General features: G+C 37.6%; 2 protein-coding genes across 2 annotated transcripts in view; one reads left to right on the top strand and one right to left on the bottom strand.

Annotated features, from left to right (window-relative positions):
- HDAC10 (histone deacetylase 10) overlaps window positions 1–20,000 on the top strand; it is an 84,761-nt gene extending 64,761 nt beyond the window's left edge. The window contains exon 21 of the mRNA XM_063307919.1: window positions 19,990–20,000. The gene's annotated coding sequence lies outside the window, so the exon portion shown is untranslated. The remainder of the gene's footprint in view (window positions 1–19,989) is intronic.
- TRABD (TraB domain containing) lies at window positions 962–20,066 on the bottom strand. The gene is made up of 10 exons (XM_063307923.1): window positions 20,052–20,066; window positions 18,775–18,837; window positions 17,754–17,832; window positions 16,032–16,198; window positions 15,189–15,329; window positions 12,410–12,520; window positions 10,926–11,065; window positions 7,128–7,300; window positions 5,847–5,958; window positions 962–4,266 (listed from the first exon to the last, which is right to left on the bottom strand). The coding sequence occupies exons 2-10, from the start codon at window positions 18,796–18,798 to the stop codon at window positions 4,089–4,091; spliced, it is 1,125 nt and encodes a 374-aa protein (XP_063163993.1). The 5' UTR covers window positions 18,799–18,837; window positions 20,052–20,066; the 3' UTR covers window positions 962–4,088.
- Window positions 20,067–21,569: the final 1,503 nt, after the last annotated feature.

The following is a 21,569-nucleotide window of genomic DNA, read 5'->3' on the forward strand; positions in this document are numbered from 1 at the left end:
TGGCCTCTATATTTGCGTTTTACAGCAAGATGACTGGGACTCGATTCTGAAATATGCCTAAAGGATAATAGTATGATCCAGAAAGTTGTTCCATTGAAAGGGGCTCAGTTAATTTACATACTGAGCTGCAAGTATTCCACATTTGAATTACTAGCAACCTTGTTCCTACAGATACCTCTAGTAAATACCAGCAAAGGAAGAAGCTGTTATGGCTGCCTATGAACAAACCTCTCTCCAGTAATTACACAGTTGCAGAGGCATGGGATTGGTGGACAACTACACCCTCCAACTCAAAATAGCCATTTTAATATTTTGTGGGATGCCAAAATCATTAAAGCCAATTCTGAAAGGTGAGTTTAGGAAAAAAAAACACCTTGGTTCAATGCAAAGATGGAGAATCTGTTGCTTCCACAACTTATCATATAACAGTAACTCTGTTCAAAGGGTGTGTTAAATGCTGCAACACAAAAGCTGAAGGACTTTGACTTGTAGTGTCTTAAAACTTTCTACTTATGATATTGCCTATTTGTTCACACCATAGTGGAAAACTTGAAAAATGTATTGGTTTATATCAGCCCCAGCCCCTTATTTTGTTACACGTTTCTTTTACATGCTTTTACAATTTATAGAAGCAACATTTCTATACAATTACTTTATCCTGGATACATAGGATATATTTAACCCAGTGTTTCTCAACTTGGCAGCTTGAAGATGTGTGGACTTCAATTCCCAGAAGTCCCCAGCCAGCCATGGCTGGCTGAGGACTTCTGGGAGTTTAAGTTCACATATCTTCAAGCTGCCAAGTTGAGAAACACTGATTTAACCCATACTGAAACAGCTAGATTAGAATGAAGAATTCAAGATAGAGACTACCCCACCATAACTATTCACTGCATGGAGTAGAATTCCTGGATATACATCAACAAATAGCCAATACATTTTTTTAATAAAACACACACAATTTCTTGGTAAAGATGAGATACCTGCATACAGGTAATGTTTATTTACTTTTGGCAAGAGGAAATACATATAGCACAGTGTGCCTCAAGTCCCTCGTTAAGCATTACTCCATTCAAGTTAAGGCTTGTATTTGCCATGTACCTTGTTTTAAATCTCATGTAATAATTACCCAATTACAAATACTTCAAAGTAAACATATTTAATCTACAAGATGAGGAAAACACAGACTAAGAGTCCTATCCATGTTTATTGAGAATTCCCACTAAACTCATTGGGAGTTATTCCCCAGTAAACAGAGGACTGTGATTGAAAACTGAAAGTGCCACAAACCTGTTCAATGAACTAAGATGTAAGGTAATATTCTGATAGCTCCTCCACTCGGTTCTCTAATTCCCCAAAAAGTAGAATAATTTTCACAGAATTTCCTTGTAAACATTTGATTCACCTTAAGTGTTAAAAGTTAAAGGAGATTGTAAGAATTAATACAGTTACTGTACTCTGGTTTATTAGACACTGCTTATACATGATACCTTTAAGCTGAATTTCCTTCTTCATCCAACCATCATCAAAAAGCAGTATGAAGAATAGTGACATAATCTTTGCATCTTGTGTTGATTTGTACCTTTAAAAGCCAAATCCCCCATCATTTCATGGATCAGACCCTATTCTTGTTCTGACAGGTTTATCATGAGGGGAATATATATATAATTAAGGCTGTTTCTCCACCTCCCATACAATTACTTTGATTTTTGAACTCAGATCCCATATTATGGATATCCCATATTACGGATCCATCTTCTCCAACCTTGCTGGCTGGGAACGTTGGGAGAAGTTCCACACATAACAATACTTCTCTAGATACTTCAGTACAACTGACTGGCACAATCCCAGAGCAAACAGTTTCTAATGCAATTAACTAGCAAGATCAGGTTGCTGTTTTTGCAGGTTTAACAGCAGTGCACAGTGCCATAAAAAAAAAAAGGAAATTAGGCTTTAATTAGCAATATTTGTTTCCCCTGCTGCTGGGGAACACAGCCCACAGGCCTTTGGTTGGTGTACCACTACTATTAATTTCAAGAAAACTGTCTTGAAGTCCATTCTGACCAATGAATGATGAGATGGCATTACTCTACTGCAAGATCAGCAGTAAGAAAACTAAGGCCATTGCTCCCTTAAGGCAAGCACTAAGCATAGGCCTGATCCTTAGTCAGTGGTGCTTAAGTCCTACTTTTTCCCTAACCCTAAGCACACTTCCCTGTTCCAGATCATGCTAAGTGAACAGGAGATAGGCCCAAGAACCTTTCAAAAAGCAGGATTCTGATAGCCCTCAATGGAAGGTTTTGACTCCCATGTTTGCTCAACTAAATATGCAGTCAGAGTATGGATGTTACCACAGGTAGTCTTTGTTTAGTGACTACAATTGGAGCTGGCAACTTGGATGTTAAGCAAAATGGTCACTAAGTGAAACTGCAACCGTGCTTACAATCTTACTTCAGCTTTCCTTTTGCTTTACAGACCTGCAGAGGTCATAAATGTGAGGATTGGTCGCAAAGTTCCTTTTTCATCACCATCATAACTGCAAATGGTCACTGAACGAGCACTACCTGTAATTTCAACCACAAATTGTTCACTTTCATCCATCTTCCCAAAAGGTGAGGAGAGTAGAAGGAAGATTATGAACTGTTTTTCAACCAATTCAACACAAGTTGTAGTCCTAACAATATGTTTTCAATGCGCTGATTACTTATTATGAGTTTTATGATCTGTAGGGAGGACAGAAATACACATTCCTAAGTAATCCTAACGGCATATAAACATACATGACAGTTTTTTTAAAAAATGTGATGTTAAAAAGTTCAATTAGTTGAAAAGTACCCATAATGCAATGTTAGCAAAATCCAGAGAGTTTAAAAACACTAGTATCTGTTAAAATAACATTCCACTTATTCTTTTAATCTGTATTTTATTACATTCACATGGAATTGTGATAATAGCTCACATGATATTCAAGAAATGAAGGATAAATTCTACATACACAGCTGTTCCAGATTTATTTTTCCCCAAAAAGGAGGAATGAAAGGAATGAAAAGGTCTACAATATAAACCTATAATTTTCTCAGCAATTTTGAAACACTGACTCATGCCATCAGGAACTGAGAGTCCTGTAAACTTAGGTTTTCTAACAGAATTTGAAAAAGGAAAAAAAAAAAAAAGGCAGATGGGCTGCAGCTAAATTTTTCATTGAAGGAAAAAGAAAAAAAAAGATTGTTGTAGAGGCCTCAAAACAAAAGCATGATCCAGCCAAGGTTCTGCACTCCTGAATGGGAAGTGTATAAGCCTTCCACCTATATGGACTGGATTTTAAAGTGCTTAATTTTGGCTGGATCACGTCCACTTGATAATGCTAAAGGCAACTTTTAAAGCGAGTAAGGCTTTCAAAACATAACGGTGTTATCAACAATAGCCAGCATATTTGTGATATTCAAAAGTTTGTTCAGGTTTTTTTTTTGTCTTTTAAAAAAGCCACTACGTATAAAAGGTTTCTGGTAAGAAGAGAATCCTTCTAAAGGTTGAGTTACTTGACTCCAGGAAATATAACTCAATATTACTTATAATGAAAACACACACACACCGTATGGGCCACTGTGCTTCTAATTGGAACACAATTCGCATATTGTTTTCCTGTTCCTTTGACAGACAAATCAAGGGTCACATCAAACCCAGCACTTCTCCTGTACAAGCTACAGTGGTGAGAAGAACTGTATTGCTGCAAAGGTTTCATTCATTTTAAGGGTGCTTACTGGAAGTTACCAGTGGATCATGTTGAAGAATATTGGGCTTATTGTATTTCATGATCATCATAAATATGCTACACACACATAATAATACAATATATGTGTACATACTCTAGGTACCTTATGTTGGCATATATGTTTATGCCACACATTTTATTCGATTGCTAGGAAAACATTTAATTATTTAGATCACAGCTGGTGTAGCACTTAATGCCAATCCATTGATTACGCAGTAACTCAGCATCAGAACAGACTTTGGGACAAAAACTCTCGCCTTGTTTCCAGTTTTATGTTCATTCCATTTTGTCCCAATCAGATGCAGAGTCTCCCAACTCAACGCTGAGATTTTATGTCTATCAGTTTCTGAAGATACTTCTGTGCAATGGGCACAGAAAGAATAAACCGAACTGTCCTGTGTCCCATCCGATAGCAGCCGTAGCCCACCAGTCCAAGTACTGTAGCCTTTATAACAAACTTTAGGATTTTACTGGAGGTGGATGGAGGAGGCACACTGCAACAAGGAGACAGGGAGAAAACAAACTCACCATCCAAATAGGTTATTAGAAAAGTGACCAATCATTATTTACACCAAATATTATTAGAGCTGCCATTAATTTCATACCTCAGGCAATGTATTGAATCTTCTATGTATTGCCTTTTTAATTCAATCAATAGATGTGCAATTATTTCAAAGTTACCCACATAACAGCTAATAAGATTATAGCAGAAAAGGTTATTTTACCCATTTTTAACGTATGCTGGATAGCAGCAAATAAAATGAGCTTCGAACTCTAACATGTATGTTTACTAAGAAGTTCCCTTGAGTTCAAGATAATTTGCAGCCTTAGTTACTACATGTGAAAATCATCCTGTACAGATTAGGCTACAAACAATAGTATTCATTGTCCCTCCAGAGATAAGCTATAAGATACCACACAGACATTTGTTGAACTCTAACTTATATCAACCCCAATCAAGATGCCCAGTGGTAAGGGAAGAATAACACCAGTGGTTCAGTATCTGTAGCTTATTTACAGTGGTTTGATTTCTGATGCCATTTTCAATTTTACAGTGATTCTTCAAGTTTAAAGAAGCAGTAAGTATAATTTCAGTTGAATTCCAGTTTTATTAAGGATTTTTTTCTCCATGTTGTCTTTCTCTACCACAGCAATCCTACAATTGTGGATAGAGAAAAAATGGAAACCAGAGCCCTCTAAAGCTCAGAATACAAGAAAGGGCAACTATTACTTGGTTCTCATTGTTTTGTCCCCTAATCTCATTGATTGCAATGGGGAGGAAGTAATCTATAACAGTGCCAGGACTGACATAGATCTGCAAGTCTAAAGGCATGGAGCCTTCTTCTGACAAATTCAGAGAATCCCTTCCCAGGAATTCTGGGACCTCAGCTTAACTCATCTTCAGTTAAGCCTTTTCACTGAATCATTGGATTGGCTCCTGATTTGGTCATATTATACGTAGGCTCATGAAAATCAGCAGGTCTTGAGTTAAATTTCCATGGGTTACACTCCAATTAAACTAGGGATCAATCCATTACAGGTAGTCCTCATTTAATGACCATAATTGAGACCAGCAAAGCGGTTGCTAAATGAAACCATGACCATGCTTATGATCTTACTTCAGCTTCCTTTGCTTTACAGACCTGCAAAGGTCATAAATGCAAGGATTGGTTGCAAAGTTACTTTTTCATAACCATTGTAACTGCGAATGATCGCTGAATGAGGTGGTCACTAAACAAGCACTACCTGTATTTACATATCTGTGTCTACCAGTCACATACATTTTTGTCAATTAGAAGTTTTTCTGATTCGCTGTTGATGTCTCACTCCTACTGCTGTTTGCAGCCATTCGTATCATGTAGGAAATTGCATAATAGGCAGTCTGCCAAATATAGATTTTTGAGATATTTCCTATCTATAAGCCATGTTAGCACAACTAGGGTGACTGTTTCATCTGTAATATTACACCTATGCCTATTCATCTGCTTTTTTGGGTTGTTGTTCTTGCCTCAAGGTAACTGCAGACATTGTAACTTATAAGAAAAATGACTAAACCTACCCGAGGGAGAATTACCTCATTATTTCCTGGATATTCAAATCAGTGTTCCAGTTCTTTTCAATCCCGGGTACATGACCCATGCCGACCACCCCAACTACAACGGAAGGAACACATCTTCTAGGTTCAGCTAGGATGGAGAGCAAAACAAACAACAATGGCAATATCAGTGTTAATTATTTATGTTACTGTTTTAATAACACAGACAGAATTCAAACCAATGCATCGTTTAGCCCAAGTCAGCATGGTCAATAGCGAAGGATCTTGGCAGTTGTAGCTGAGCATCTGGGGAGTCAGAGGATCTCCATCCCTAGTCTACAGGGCCTGAAAGCAATTCTCCCCGATTCCAGGTTTGAAGGTTAGGTCATCTGCCTCCAAAACACAAGCTCTCGCATTCAGCTTCCACTCTTTTCCTCTGTCTGAGATAGAGGTCACAGGATAAACATCCCAAAATGCAAGGAGGAAAAAAAGAGGAGGAAGAGGAGGTGGAGGAATATGGCTGCCATCTTTCTTGATCGCAAGGGGGAAAAAAACCCTATTGTGATCTTGCTTGAAGAAGGAAGACAGTAACTGGGTGGCAAAAGTTTGGATCACTGGGTTAATCTATTGCCCTGAATCATAGTTTGTTCAACCAAGGTTTCTTAAATAAGCTGAATATACAAAACTCTAAACTAAAACATGATATGTAAACCGTAATAACTGGATTGATTCACTTGGCTAAGCTAGAATGTGAATTGCTTATTTGTACTTAGTGCAATGTGTGAATCCAACCATTGTAAACCATCCTTCATGACTGAGCACATGTGGTTTATTCCACAATATATGGTTTTAATATCATGGTTTAGCATGATGCAGAAAACCATTCACTGACACATCCACAAAGAGAGAGAGATGCAGCCTGAGGTTCCTGGGTCACATGTAGACATGAGTTATGTCCTCAGCGTTCCTCCAAATCTGACTGTCCAATTATGATTCTTAATGTGACAACGTTATTAAATACATGGGTAATCATATTAATACTGATTTTAAATTTAAACGTACTGCTTCTCAGCCTTTTTGGCTAAGATCAAGAACGTAAACTTAAGTTAAATTTTGATTTGATCAACTTTGATAATCTAGACAAAGAACAAAACTGCTAGCTAAGAAAGTTATTTTTGAAGCGCTCCATAATTAAACCTCTTTGCGTGGGCGGACTCAACTGTTATCCATATAGATTGGCTTAGATTTCCTGAAAAACAACAGAGTTGAAGAGCCACTACCATTGTAATGTATATTTTGGGCTCATACACTTCAGCATACCTTCAGAAGCACGAGGTAGTTCTGTTCGCTTTGCAGCTTGCTTCAACATATAGGTCAAGTAAATATCTCTTTCAGAAACGATTGTTCGGTGAAGATCTGGAAATTCTCCAATCATCTCTGCCATCATTTGCTCTAGTAGATCCTTTTGTTTGCATTTTTCCACATCATCTTTACTGAAACAAAAATGTCTCAATGTCTATATTAAGTTCTCAGAGGAAAAAAAGAGTGGAAACTGGAGACTAAAACAGTTACAATGAAATGATAGTTAATTTAGAAATTAGTGACAACTAATTAATTTAGAAATTAGTGACAACTCTCACATAATTTAGAAATTATGTGAGAGTTAATCACAGACATTAGAAAAGAGCCATTGTTTTTATTTTTGATGTTCATGCTGCTTTTTCTTGCTGGGAAATCCTTGTAAGGTCCAGCAGCCAGATGTGTAGACTATTTAGCTGTGACAATTCATGTTGCCCAGGGTGCACCATGAGGAGGCTAGTCTAATCATGGCAGGTGCCAATATTGGAAACAAAAATTGGGGCTGGTCGATAATTCTAACTGTGACTGCGGGAATGTCCCGCAAACTTTACATCACATCGTGATGGAATGCCCCCTCAGAAGGTTCCCTGGCTCCCTGCAAGAACTACATCATCTTAAGGGCACTGCTGTCCAATGGCTAAACGATCTAGATATTCCGCCATAGACTTAGCCACTCTAGTAACTGCTCATACATAACTTAATTCTATTTATAATTTTACTCATTATTCGTATTGCATGTTTTTAAAATAATCTACTGTGCCAATGTTTAATATTTTATACACATTTCATATATCATTCTGTGAACTCTTATGCAATAATGCTGTATTCTGCTATGCCATATGAAATAAATAAATAGACAGACATTAGAACATGTAGGAATGATGTATTAGTCTTCCGTCACTAGCCACAGTATTCTTAACGATTATCCATCCCAGTGCTTTGCCAATTCACTTTCCTTAAACAATAGAAGATATTCATTTAATAAGCAATAATTAACTACTTGGAGTGGAACACATGACTGTGTTTTCTCTTTACTACAAAGTGTTTTGTAAAAAACAATCTGGATAACTGATGTCAAAAACAAATGAGTAAGCAGCTTTGGATATTACCTAGAGAGATTTCTGGGAAAAAATGGCTTATGATGGAACTTACATTGAGTGAAAAGCTACTGATTAATATTATTGAAGGTCAAAAATGTGACATTTTTCTTTATTAATAATTAAAAATTATTTCAGGTATAAACATTAAAGAGCTTCACAAACAGGCATCTACAATGTTTTATATATACTGTATATTACATTTTACCTAAAATGGTTCCAAAATTGTATCATTTTGCACCAATAACTGTTTTCTCACTGATGCAACCAAGTTATTTATTTCCCTGAAAGATGAGGAGTTCAGACTGTGACTTCTGACTTATAAAATATTAATTATAAAGTAATGTGTTATAAAATATTGAGGAAAAGGTCTGGTGTTTTAACTATGATTAGTACAATATCAACTTGAATCCCAAAATATTCTAGGGGCACACTTTATTAAAGGACTCATCATCAGCTACAGGGTGTAAAACAGGTAAAATGGCTTCCATAACACTCAACTCAAGCAAGATCAAGCATGACCCATGACCCCTTCCCACTTTTCCCCAGTGCTACAAAAATAGCATTCTAATTGCTATAAATTATCATTTCTGTAGTTTTCTACACAGTCTGCTTTTAAATGTCCTCTTTATGCTGGAAATATGGATTTACATAGTTTATTTTTCTGGTGCTTATGAATAACTTATTAATAGCATTACTTTTTTTAAAAAAAGGGTTTAGAACTGTCAAATGTTTTAAGAAACTGATCTATTAGATTGAGCAGTAGTAACTGCAACACAATGAGGAGTTGAAGAAAACGTTGAACATTTTATTTGCATCTGAATGCGTGAACTTGCAAGAATCCTCCCCTTTCAACTAGTGTGCAGTACAATCTGGACATCACAACTTTAGAAAAATATTATTTAACTATGGTGGTAGTAATATAACCAGGTTAGAACATTTGGTTCTGGCTGCTTTACTCAAAGAACAATAAGGAGAAATTGCTCAATGAGTGTGCATGATGACACTGTAAGTGCTGAAGGGATTTCCCCTCCGCCATCTTTTAACACTGCTTCCCTTTTATCATGGCCAATATTGTACACAGATAATTAAAACAATTGTAAAGACATTATTGGTGAAAAGGCATCAGCCTCAATCCTAAAACCTGGCCATTCTGATACTTGGGACAGATTGATATAATTCAGATTTATATAAGCCCAAGGTCTATTCAACTAAGTAGACATATAAACATTGGGGAGATACTTTCATCCATAAACTACAGTTCCCTTCATGTTCTTCTAAACAGGAATCAACTGATGTTAAATTATTCATTAGGTGCTTAAGTCCAATATCTTTTATAAAACTGAGCACCTAAGTCAAAACTTCCCATTTTTTCTACTCTGCCTTGACAAGCTGGCTGTCTGGAAGCCTGGAGTACATGCCAGGACTCTGGCTTTGCCTGTCCATGCAATGTCTGATCCCTCTCAGGTACAATCTGGACTTTTCTCTCCATTCTACCTGAGATGCCAGCCAGACAAAGAGGAATTTTTGGCTTAGTTCTAATGTGTGCAACCATTTACCAACTGGTACTTATGAACCAGACCAAACTGCCTAGATAACATTCCTGCATGAGCAGCTAACAAGACATTAATACAAAAACAAATTACAGTTGCAAAAATTAAAAACAAATATTTTTTTCAAAAGCACCAGGAGTGCATGAAAGCAGCCTTGTCCACAAGGAACTAACAGCACCATCTAGTCAATGGCATGGTAGTTGTCATTCTGAAAAGATCTGAAGACCTAACCATTTTTCTGAGACTCTAGTTTTAGTTTAACTTGCTTGTATTGTGTTCCCTTTCTAGTTCAACCGACCCTTTGAATTTCAAGGAAATACATAAAATGAATAAAATAAAAATAAGCCGTTCTAAACCTGAAATTCTGGCTGAAATTGCTGGCTTTATCAAATATATTTTATATAATTAGATCACACAAAGTGGCCATTTGTGCCTTTTAGTGCAGAATATTTTTAAATGCTTAATTACAATGTACTGCTTTAAGTTAATTTTTAGTTAAAATTCATTTTAAATATAGACTTTTTTTTTCTGGAAATAAAAACAAGAATGGCAACTGTTAATCTCTGGAGTGGTTTCCACTATTTGTTAAAAGATAATTCAGACATAGCTTCTATTTGTCCCACTAGCAGCATTCCAGCACTTCAATTTTCCTTAACCTTGTGGTAGAACATTAATCCTCAGACAGCCTTACTAAAAAAAAGTATTTTCTCTGAATGCAACATTCTCTCACATGTTGATTTCTTAATAACACTGTCATCCAGCATAGCAATCCTTTATTTATATTCTGAAATTCTGCTTACCGGCTGAACTTCGCTCTTCATGTTGGAATAAAGATTTGTACATGTCCTTTTTCATGCAGTGTCTGTTCTAGCCTCCGGACCATTATTTTTTTCTGCTAGCTGTTACAAAATCTTGAATTCTAAACAAAAGATTTATATCTTACTAGGGAGCTATTTTGCAAAGCTTTCCCTGCCTACCTCAACACTTGCCCTTCTTTTGTTACAGAACTGGCACTAAATCTTTTACTGAGCTTAGAAATGCTTGCACAAGCATCTAGCATCCCTTGAGCACTATGCAATCTGTTCACCAATTGGCACACCTATGCCTACCTGATTGGGTCAGACAGGAAACAGAGGCCCCACGCAAGCTTTACTTTCTGCCAGAGAGAGAGTGCAGCAATGGCCCTCTTGAATGTGACCGGGATCGGTCTGTCCCCAAGATGAAACTTGCAGAAAGGCACTTTACTCGCCTACAACAGAGTAGTCAGATTAGCCGCTGCATTAGTTTCCATACAGCAAGGAGGTAGGATAATACTGACATGAATATCTTTGTTCATTTTTATCTTCTGTTATCAGTGAAGACAAGCTGCTCATTGGAAGATCCCAACACAGTTCGATAATAAATTTTAAAAAAATGTACTTTTGGTTCTACAGAACACCCAAGCGAACCACAACCTAGGTTCAAGAGAAAGCTTTTGGTACATGTGGCATCCTGACAGCCAAATAACAACCAGATTTTATTTTATTATCCCGCCTTTATTATTTTTACAAGTAACTCAAGGCGGGGAACACTCCTCCTCCTATTTTCCCCACAACAACAACCCTGTGAGGTGAGTTGGTATATGGTATAAAACAAATATAAGCTTTTGGGGGATTAAGCCCCTGGGCAAAATGAAAACACGGAATGTGTCTTGCAGTGAGCTGGGGGATTTTGCAATCAAAAATTCCTTTTTGCAGTTAAAATCATTTCTGACTTTCAAAATTGCAGAAAAGTTTTATATTTGAGACAGCAGAAGATGAGCCAAGATCAGGAGATGGGTAGCTCAGGGAATTTAGAACGCGCTTTGGATTCTGGATGCCAATATTATCCCTGAGAATTTTATAAGGCGACATCACCGTCCAGATCAAACGAACTGAATGTTGCCTACATTTGTCTCTTTCTCATTTTAGTTATCATCCATTAGACAGTTACCACTGAAATAGGTTAAAGGGGGCAATCTTCACCAACATTTTAGATAAATTCCCCCTAAGTGTTCATGTTCCAGAAAGGCTTAATTGCCAAGTATACAGAAGTAATGTTAGCATGAATAGAAGTATGTCTTCAGAGCAAAGAAAGTGACAGCTTTGGGCTCAACTGTGATGAAATCTAACCATCTACATGTAATAATTTAGTGCATGGCTGGCTGGGGAATTCTGGGAGTTGAAATCCATAGATCTTAAAAGTTGCTAAGCTTGAGAAACACTGATCTAGCACCACAGTTACATGAAAATATATGCCAGAATCTTTTGAAATCTCTGTCAGATTCCTTGGCTATGTACCAAACCATCATCCTTACGAAGCACTGTCATTAGCCACTGAGTCTGAAAGCTACAGAAGAGAAGCACAGACTTTGATGGATACTTTTAAAGAAAAAAATGGCTGTTGTTTTTTCAAACATTGTTCCCATTTTTAAAAACCAGAAATTGGCCCAGGAGAAGCTGATGAAATAAACTGGCATCTCCGCTTTTTTTTTTTTGTTTTTAGCTACCAGTCTTTTGCAATTTGCAATATTGCCCCAGGGAGAAAAGTACTGTTATTTTTATTTTAAACTCACCTCTTTGAAAGCTTCCCTGAATTCCCCTCCAGGAGCCATTCCTAGTTGTTCTGTGATATGTGCAGAGACTTTCAGCAACAGCATTTGCATCAATCCAGACATGAGCCCGTTCTAACATGGGGGAGGAAGAGACACTATTAAAAAGAATGAGTTGATCTTGAATTGAATAGTAGAAAAGACAAATATAGTTCCATTAATAGTCATGTGAAACATCCATTATACTGGGAAAGGGGAAAAAATATTTCTACCATTTGGAGCTGGCTTACTGCTAAATACAGTAGTTTCCTACTCACATATAAAGTGTGTGACACACACACACACACACAAAACCAGTGTGGTGATTAAGATAGTGAACCAGAAGCACAGGGGCAAGTTCTAATCCTTTCTTAGGAACGGAAGTTGGCTGGGTGACTTGAGTCAGTCACTCTCTTTCAGCCCCTGACTGGGAAGTAAAAAACCTTCTATCTACCAACCAGCACTGGACCAAAATGGTAGACTATGATCCATAACATTCAATGACGAGGCCTTCATCCTTCAGTGGATTCATTCAGGCAGATGATAATAATACATATATATATATATATACACATACATTTTTTTAAATCCATTCAATCGTGTCCAATTCTCAGAGACTGCCTCAAAAGTCCCTGCAATTTTCTTGGCAAGGTCTTTGGAAGTGGGTTGCCATCGCCACCTTCCTAGGGCTGAGAGAGAGAGACTGGCCCAAGGTCATCCAGCTGGCTTTGTGCCGAAGGCGGCACTAGAACTCACTGTCTCCCAGTTTCTAGCCCGGTGCCTTAACCACTACACCAAACTGGCTCTCACATATTCATATACATGTAATCCAATAGTTACTAAAAGCCTTTTAGTCATCTGTTAATTTGTTTCCTTGAGGACCAAAAGAGAAGAAAATAGTTCTAAAATTATCTGCCTCATTCTGGCTTAATAATGTTTATTGTTTCAACCTCCCTGTCAGAGACGAGCAAGAATAATTCCTAAAGTGATCAGCAATTAAAAGATCAAACACAACACATAGCTCATTTTCTTGCTACTTCAGACAAAAAGAGGTTTATTCGTTCTTTTAAAAAATTCTGATTTTCTACTTAAAAAGCATTCCAACAACTATGTAGCATTTTGTTCCTTTGCTAGTGTTACGGTTTTAGTTGATTTCCTTGCATTCACTCATGCTTAAAGACAGAATGTTTAAATGTCTGTCATCGATGCATGTTAGCATACATATGCAAAAGACTGAACAAAGTTCAGTGTTGCCAGGTTGAACATAACTAAAATATTCAGAGAACAGCATCAGCAGACTGTACTAACCCTTCAAACAGCTTTCCCTAAAGTAATTTCATTGTTATGTATATAAGATCAGGATTTCTGGTAACCAAACAGAGCTTTTCATTCAGAGGAACATCACCAAAAAAAAAAAAGGAAAAAAAAGAAAATTTCCTGTTTCAAAGTGTAGATTAGAAAACCATCCTATTTTAGGCATATCATTTTGTAGGCATTTGTTGTAAAACTTTAGATGTTGCAATGTTTTACAATATGCAACAGGAAACAAAAACTATTTTTTTTAGGCTTGACTCAAAAGTTACTGATCACCCATTCTCTGTCCATACTTAATCAGGACCAAGTAGAAAAGTTTAGAATATGGAAGTCTTGAATATTATACGTATATTTTATGTATAATATTACATAAAATTTATTATATCAAAGTTGCGAGACATGTCTTGGTTCTGTATCTGCATGTTGTTGGAAGTTGCACTAAACTCTTACAATTCAGAGTGTCAATCTCCTAGATTGTCCTGCCAAAAAGTTTTGTTGACATAACTGAAATTATCATTTTTAAAATTTACGTGAGCTGCATTTGGGTCTCTGGTCCCCAAACTATTTAGGCCAGTGTTTCTCAACCGTGGCAACTTTAAGACGTGTGGACTTCAAATCCCAGAATTGCCCAGCCAGCAAGGTTGAGAAACATTGATTTAAGCTATATACTTTAAGGCTATGTAAACTTTTTGAGTCAAAGGGAAGAGGTGCTTTGGAGGGTTTGAGGGTGCAAGCATAGCTTGTGTGTGCAGCTCCTTAAAACAGCAGCATTTTTCTCCCAGGATCAAATGGCTGCTGTGCAATTCTGGGAAAAGGAGCCTTGTTCACACCCCTGCATACTCTGGAGAGTATTTCCTTTTCCACCACTAGAAACAGGTCTTTATTCTTCTTTCTACTGCTTGTTTCATGTCCAACCTACTTATAATGGTTCATTTCAACCTTAAATAATAAAAACGGGCACAACGTCCAAAGCATGGCTGAGCAGATGAAGGGGACCAAATCCCATTAGCTGTTTGCACAACACAGCAATTCCCCTCCATACCCCCTCTGAAAAACAGTGAAGAGAGAAAAAGAAGCGAAGGGATTGCTAGATAACTGCTCTTTCGTTGACCCTAGACTTAAGGTTAGAAACACCTAGATAAAGGAAATAGTTCTGACTGGGTTTGTTAAAAAGATCCTGGAAGCAATGGAACCTCAAACAATCCTTCCAGAAGAAGTTGGATGTTTCTGCTTGTATTCACAGCTGTTGTCTAATGCTGCGTATACTTACTTCAAAAGACACCTATCAAAAATGCTGAAAAGGGAGTTCTACAGTTGGTATCATGCTGTGAACTCACCACCAGCCTCAACAGATTATAAAAGCTAGAGAAATGAAGAAATCTGCATCTGTTTGTAATGAATTATCTCAAACACCCAATATAGGTGGGTTTTACCACAGAGGAACACATACCTGCTTTATAGCTTGCTGAAGCTTCTCCAGATTGATTTCTTTGGCTTCCTTTAGCAAAGTCCTTTCATCCATTTTTAACATTGAAACTCTATATTGGCACAGCTCGACCACAACCACATCGGGCTGTACCTCTTGTATGGTCTGCAAGAGATGGATTCAGTCTCAAACCTACAGACAAAATTAGAAAGAACCAACCTGCAACCTTCTATTCCTAGAGTGCCAAATAACCTCAGCAGAGACACCTTTAAGAATGCACTAAAAATATGTTTGTATTTTGTTCTGAAAAGCTTACCATTTTAAATTATCTGAGTGTAATTAAATTATTAAAGTGATTTAAATAATTTAAGCAATCCTTTTTTTTTTTTAAATCTTCTCCCTAGCTTTTCTAGTGTTCTTATAGAAGACATCAAAAGAGGGAGAAAACCACCCTTCTCTTTACGTAAAGGAAGGAATTCTGTTTTTTTCCATATCAGGACTTCTGTCCTCAGAAGGTTTCTACACACGCTATTCTTCCTTCTAACCGTCAAAGTTGTATTAAAGCCGCAAAGATGTCCTCACAAGTGTGTAAGCACAGATTATATATTTATGCTACATGAAATGGTTCGATGGAAACTTGAAACAAAGCTACATTCTCTTCAGCCATGAAGAAATACCTTCCTTTTGCATTTTACAAAAATATTCAAGACTTCCCAGATCATCCATTAAGAAAACCCACTCCAAATATTTATTTATTTATTAAATTTCTCTGCCGCCCATCTCCTGTACAACAACTCTGGGCGGCTTACAAGTATCCATAATTATCCATAATTATAATTACGGATAATTATAAATATCCATAATTACCTTTACTACATCTTTTTTGCTGCTATCGCTGAAGTGGGCAGTGCCAACGACATAAACTTTGGAGCCCTCCTCAGTCGCAAATTCCGTCACGGTGCTTGGAAGGTTAGGTTTCTTCTGCCTCTTCTTCATCTTCATCTCCAGAAGTATTTTTAATGCATCTGCATCAGCTTTATGTTTGAAAACAGTAACATTCATTCCAAATATTCAACAGCTATCTTTCACAATCCTTTCATCTATGCCAGTGTTTCTCAAGCTTGGCAACTTGAAGATGTGTGGGCTTCAACTCCCAGAATTCCCCAGCCAGCCTGCTTTTGAGAAACACTGATCTGTGCAATGGATGTAACTGGACTAGAACTTTACTAGACTAAGCTCTACTTTGGGCTGTGAACTTTGGGGACAAAAAGAAAAAAAAAGGAAGGCTTCAGAATGTATACCTAAAACCTTTCCATACCGTCCACTCTTTTTGCGCCCCATTTTGGATTTGTTTGCAGAAGCCTGATCATCCTCTCCTGTAGCTTCAATGCCATCCAAAATAAGCTGGAATTTTGTGTTAAGGGGATTCCAGCTGATTGTTTGAAGGCACAGGCAGTTCACAGATGCAATACGGTTCTAAACAATCTGATTTTGTTGCATGTCAACAATAAAAAGTCATATCAAAGACAAGGCAATCCATCTTCATCACGTTTGTCATTCTCTATTCCAAATCACTAAATTGGGGGGAGGTGTTGTTTGCACAGGCAATTTTTCATAAAAGGCTTACAGTTTTAAGTACCATCAAACAAGCTAAGCAGCCTGCCCACAGAAATTAACTTGCTTTACTGCCCTAGCCTTTAATTCAGGCAGCAGAATAACAGAGTTATCTGTAATGCAAGAACTCTGTTCAAGAGGACATTGTAACTATAAAGTCTTATTTACACCAGTTTCCTCTACAATGCAAAAACTTTGCATATGATGGCTGATCCAAGTCATCCTATGAGCTACATGGCTCTTAAATGCCCAGAATCAGCAATATTCCATCAGTAACAAAATTTTGGAATTGCCCCTTATAGTGGCTACCCATAGCCAGTTTGAGAATTCAGAACTGATGAAGCTGTCATTGTTTTATCTGTGTTTTTTAGATAAAAAGATTCTATTCCATCAAAATAGGTCCAAAAGCTGGATTACTGAAGGCAACAGCTCAAAAGACAGAGCAAAACTAATGGAAGCTACTGCCCATCAAATCCTGTCTTCCTACCAGCTTTATGCTAACACAACATTATTCTAAAAGCCTCTACCTTTAAATTAATTTAGGTAAATAATACATAACAAAGGTCCCAGCCAAGCCTGCAGTAAGAGGTTTTTTTTAGCTGAAGGAGGTTATAAAAATATATCAACAGTATGTTCGGCACACAGAAGCCTTCAGAACACACCTATCACAGTTCTAAATAGAACAAAATGATGTGGTTCATTCTACCTTCTCTAATACGCCTCCTATTCTGATACATGTGTAGATTAATCCAAACCGGTAGTCATTCCAACATTTCAAGCTCTGTTGCTTTATGCTACGGCAGTTTGTTTATTTTATTTGTTTTTCAAATTTCTATCACCGCCCACCTCTCCCGAAAAGGGGACAGTTGTAGACAAGACTTAACTTTCTTCAAGAACTCTAACAAAAACTGCTAATGGCTTTGAAGGAAGACCTATTTATGCAGCAAACGGGCTTTCCAATAGGATAAAACATACAAATATTTGGTGCAATGTCTGAAGCATCTTCTGGCCCGTCGCCTTCTGCATTAGGCAAGGGTGCTGGTTCTGCAGCGGTCTATATGGAATAAAAATAAAGAATGCAGAAGAACGTGCTTTTAATTATTATTTTTATATTCTTGTTCACCCCATTCAAATTCATTCACTATTAGTATTGGTTGTAGGTTAACAAACAAGCTAACCTACAACCACAACTATTTTACTGTTTGGAAACAGTCTGTAATTGAAGAGCACAGACAATTCCAAATGTATACTGTGCCTCCCCAAAAGGAACAATAAAATTTTAATTAACATTTTAGCCTTAAATTCACTGAGAATAAAGCAATGGAGGCAGCTGAGCTTTTTTTCCCCTTTTAGAGGTGGATGGCCTTAAATGGATGGTTGTCACCCTTCCATGTAAACACAGTATTTGTGCTATTTGCCCCCTAAAGTTTTGCTGGATGCTGTGAAGCCACAGGCGAGGGTCTAATCCTATTTCCTTAAGGCAAGTCAATGATAAATAAAGTAGCTGTATTAACTGTATTAAAAATGTAAGATTTATACCCATCTTTTTATTCAAATGAATGCTCAAGGTTTAATAACAAATGCAGAGCAGTAGTATATAATGCTACAGCTCTCAAGGTGAAAGGAAGATCCATTGGGGTTTTCACTGTCACAATGCATAGTTTCATAATTTATAGTTCCCCACAGGGCAGCTATATACACAGAGTGTAGCCTCTGATACCTGATTTGCAAGGCCTAGTAGATGGATAACCTTATCTTCAGATCAGTCAATCAGTCAATCTGTCTAACTTAGCCTTCCCCAACTTAGTGCCTTTGACCCTGCCCACTGGGACCGATGAAAGTTTTAGTTCAACACATCTGGAGCTTATCAGGTTAGGGAATGCTGCTAGGGTGTTTCCATTTTCTGCTTGTATACTGTACACAGCAACACTCTGCTAAATTTACCAGCAGAAGTACTTCTCCCAGCAACACACCATATTGCAATTGGCAGATTTACCTCTTGCTGTTGCTCCTCCTCCATCGCTGGAATGAACTTTATGTTTCACCAATCAAATAAGATCTGTGAAAGAGAAGGGAAGAGATAAGAGAAGGTCTCAGGACAATGCACTGACAAAGTTTAAAGTATCTAATTAAAAAATATCAGCTCAAGCCACTGATCAGGGCTGTGTGTGTGTGTGCGTGTGTAGGGCCGCAACTAGGGTCTGTGTCACCCGGGGCAAACGTGGATTCTGCGCCCATTTTGGGACCCCCAGCTCTCATTTTGGTGCCCCCCCCAGTGCTCATTTTGGCACCCCACCAGCGCGACACCCGGGGCACATGCCCCGGTTGTCCCCTCCCTAGTTGCAGCCCTGTGTATGTTCCAAGAAGCTTCACTCCTAAATGTCTGCTTAAGCCAAGAATATATAAATCCTTCTGCAAAAAGGATTCAAGAACCACGACAGACTGTCTGTGACCCTGGTTTGATTTCTAATTTTTGTGTGTGCCTTCGAGTCAGTGTTAATTCCCGGTGACTGCCTGGACTGGTCCCTGCAGTTTTCTTGGCAAGATTTCAGAAGTTGGTTGCCATTGCCTCCTTCCCTAGGGCTGAGAGAGAGGGACTGGCCCAAGGTCACCCAGCTGGCTTTGTGCTTAAGGTGGGACTAGAACTCACGGTCTCCTGATTTCTAGCCTGGTGCCTTAACCACTACACCAAACTGGCTCTCAATCATAATAATGTTTCTTAGTTTATCCAAAATGTGAAAGAAACCAAAAGGAAAAAAAGGCAGTCTGGAGTTGAACATTTACTAGTGACAATAGAAGACATATTAAGCTTAGTCAAATATACATAAAGCAGTTCTCAATTATTCCCCTTGCCTGTGTAGAGAGTAAGGCAGATTATCTTGATGGGCATACGCAGAAGCTGTTGCCTAGCCAAAAGGGACTGAAAAGTCCAGAACAGCCTGATAACTTTTGGAGGTGGCTTAAGCAGACACCTCCCTAATTCACTGAAGTATAAGAGGAGGAGGAGGTACAGCACAATCAGACTGGCAAGATTCTGCTATTATGGCCAATCCCTTATTATCATCATCATTTTAGCCTTCCTGTGTTGTTGATTTCATGCTCTGGCCTAGCTAGTGGGGCTGACTAGAAAATCACTCTCTCAAGTTAAAAACACAGGATATAAACAACAGAGTCTTCTCCCAAATGTAAGAGCATTTTCTTCCAAGAATGCACAAAACATCAACCAAAAATGTATCTGCTGAAGTGGCTGTGGTCCACAACAGCCCATGTCACCTTAAATGTGATAGCCTTCAGACACTGCAAAATTATTTGTTTCTGCTGCCAACTGACATGGCTATTTCTTTCAAAGATAAAACTTGTAAAGGGTTCAGAGAAATTAATTACGTATTCATTCCAGCAAGTCCTCTAAAGCCAAGTTATTCGTCACAGGAGACCAGATAGCTTGGTGCCATCCTATCAATGGCATGGGGACAAAAAAGTGACATTCCTGAACAGAAGAAAGAGAACGGGTATCAGATTTACCTCTAGCACTAATTTCATACAATGTATTTAAACAGTATCATTAACAACATATCAAGTGTCCAAACCTGTTTGGAAGACGGTGTGCCATACAGTAGAAATTAACATTATAGAAGAAAGGGGCACAGCTCTTTTTCTTACAGACACAAATTGTAATTTTCTCATTTAAATACTGACTTAACATTCATACTTGTACTTTAAATCAGAAATGTTATTGAATGCCCTGTGCTGAAAGGCGTAATGTTACAAATAATAGTATTATTTTTAGATATGCTCTACTCTAAGTATTAAATTAATTTCTAATATCCCAGAATGTACTGGATAAATCTATATAAAGACAGCTAATAATCCTGAAATTGCAAACGATAATTTGCATCAATGAGACTTGAGTGTGACTTGAAGCCAGCTAGGAAAAAAGCCTAAATTTTCACTACAAATTTGTCTAATTTAAGCTCTCTTAATTTCAATTTGTTCATGTCTGGATATACCCACTGTTTTCTTCTTTTGGCCTTTATGGAACTACAAAGGGGTATTTAGTCAGTACTTGTTGGATGAGGCTAGTTATTACCTGTGGCTTGAAAATCTGACAGGCTGAAGTGTACTTTTAGCTAAATAATTCACACACTGTGACCTTCAACTGCGCTCCTTTGCAACTATAGAGAATCAGTCAATATGTGGTCACCCATCGGTGGCTTCCTGAGGCTGGACATCTTTGAAAGTAAAAATTTGCTGTTCTATTTATAAACAATATACTCTAACTCCCTAAATGTACATCGTCCCTAAGAAACTTTGTTGTAAAATCAAACTTAACTAGCTCGTGTCTCAATAGAAAAAGAAATACAATAAATGATCATCTTTATGAATCATTAAACCATATTATTGAAAAGCAGAAAATTACTACAACGTTCAATTAAACTTGATCAATTTTCCATAAATTCATCCTATCATTTACATATACGCCATTCTAATACAATATGCTATTTTTACTTTCACACCACAATCCGACACAATCTAATCGTCTATCTACAAGTTTGGCTTTAGCACCAATTCTGTTTGCATAAAATATCCATGCTATGGTTACCATATGTTTGCTCTTTATGAAATTGGATTATTTCCAATTGTTAATTATCTCCCACTATTTGTCAGCAGACCAACGTTTCTCATTAGATACTGACATTTTCAACAATAAGCAGAACGGTTCTTATTCATCTTATTTATAATTTTAGTGTCTAACCGAGTTCTGAATCACCTCCTATTTCCGTTGAATACATG

The sequence above is a fragment of the Candoia aspera genome, chromosome 7 (assembly GCF_035149785.1).
Source record: "Candoia aspera isolate rCanAsp1 chromosome 7, rCanAsp1.hap2, whole genome shotgun sequence".
NCBI classification, from domain to species: Eukaryota; Metazoa; Chordata; class Lepidosauria; order Squamata; family Boidae; genus Candoia; species Candoia aspera.

Bases quoted from the DNA above. Each gene is read 5' to 3' on its own strand.
- TRABD (XM_063307923.1), bottom strand. From the start codon at position 18,798: ATGGAGGAGGAGCAACAGCAAGAG. The intron at 11,066-12,409 runs GTGAGTTTAAAA...ACTCTGTTGTAG, and splicing joins TCAGGGAAGCTTTCAAAGAG to GCGAGTAAAGTGCCTTTCTG. The intron at 5,959-7,127 runs GTATGCTGAAGT...TCTCCATCCTAG, and splicing joins ACTACCTCGTGCTTCTGAAG to CTGAACCTAGAAGATGTGTT.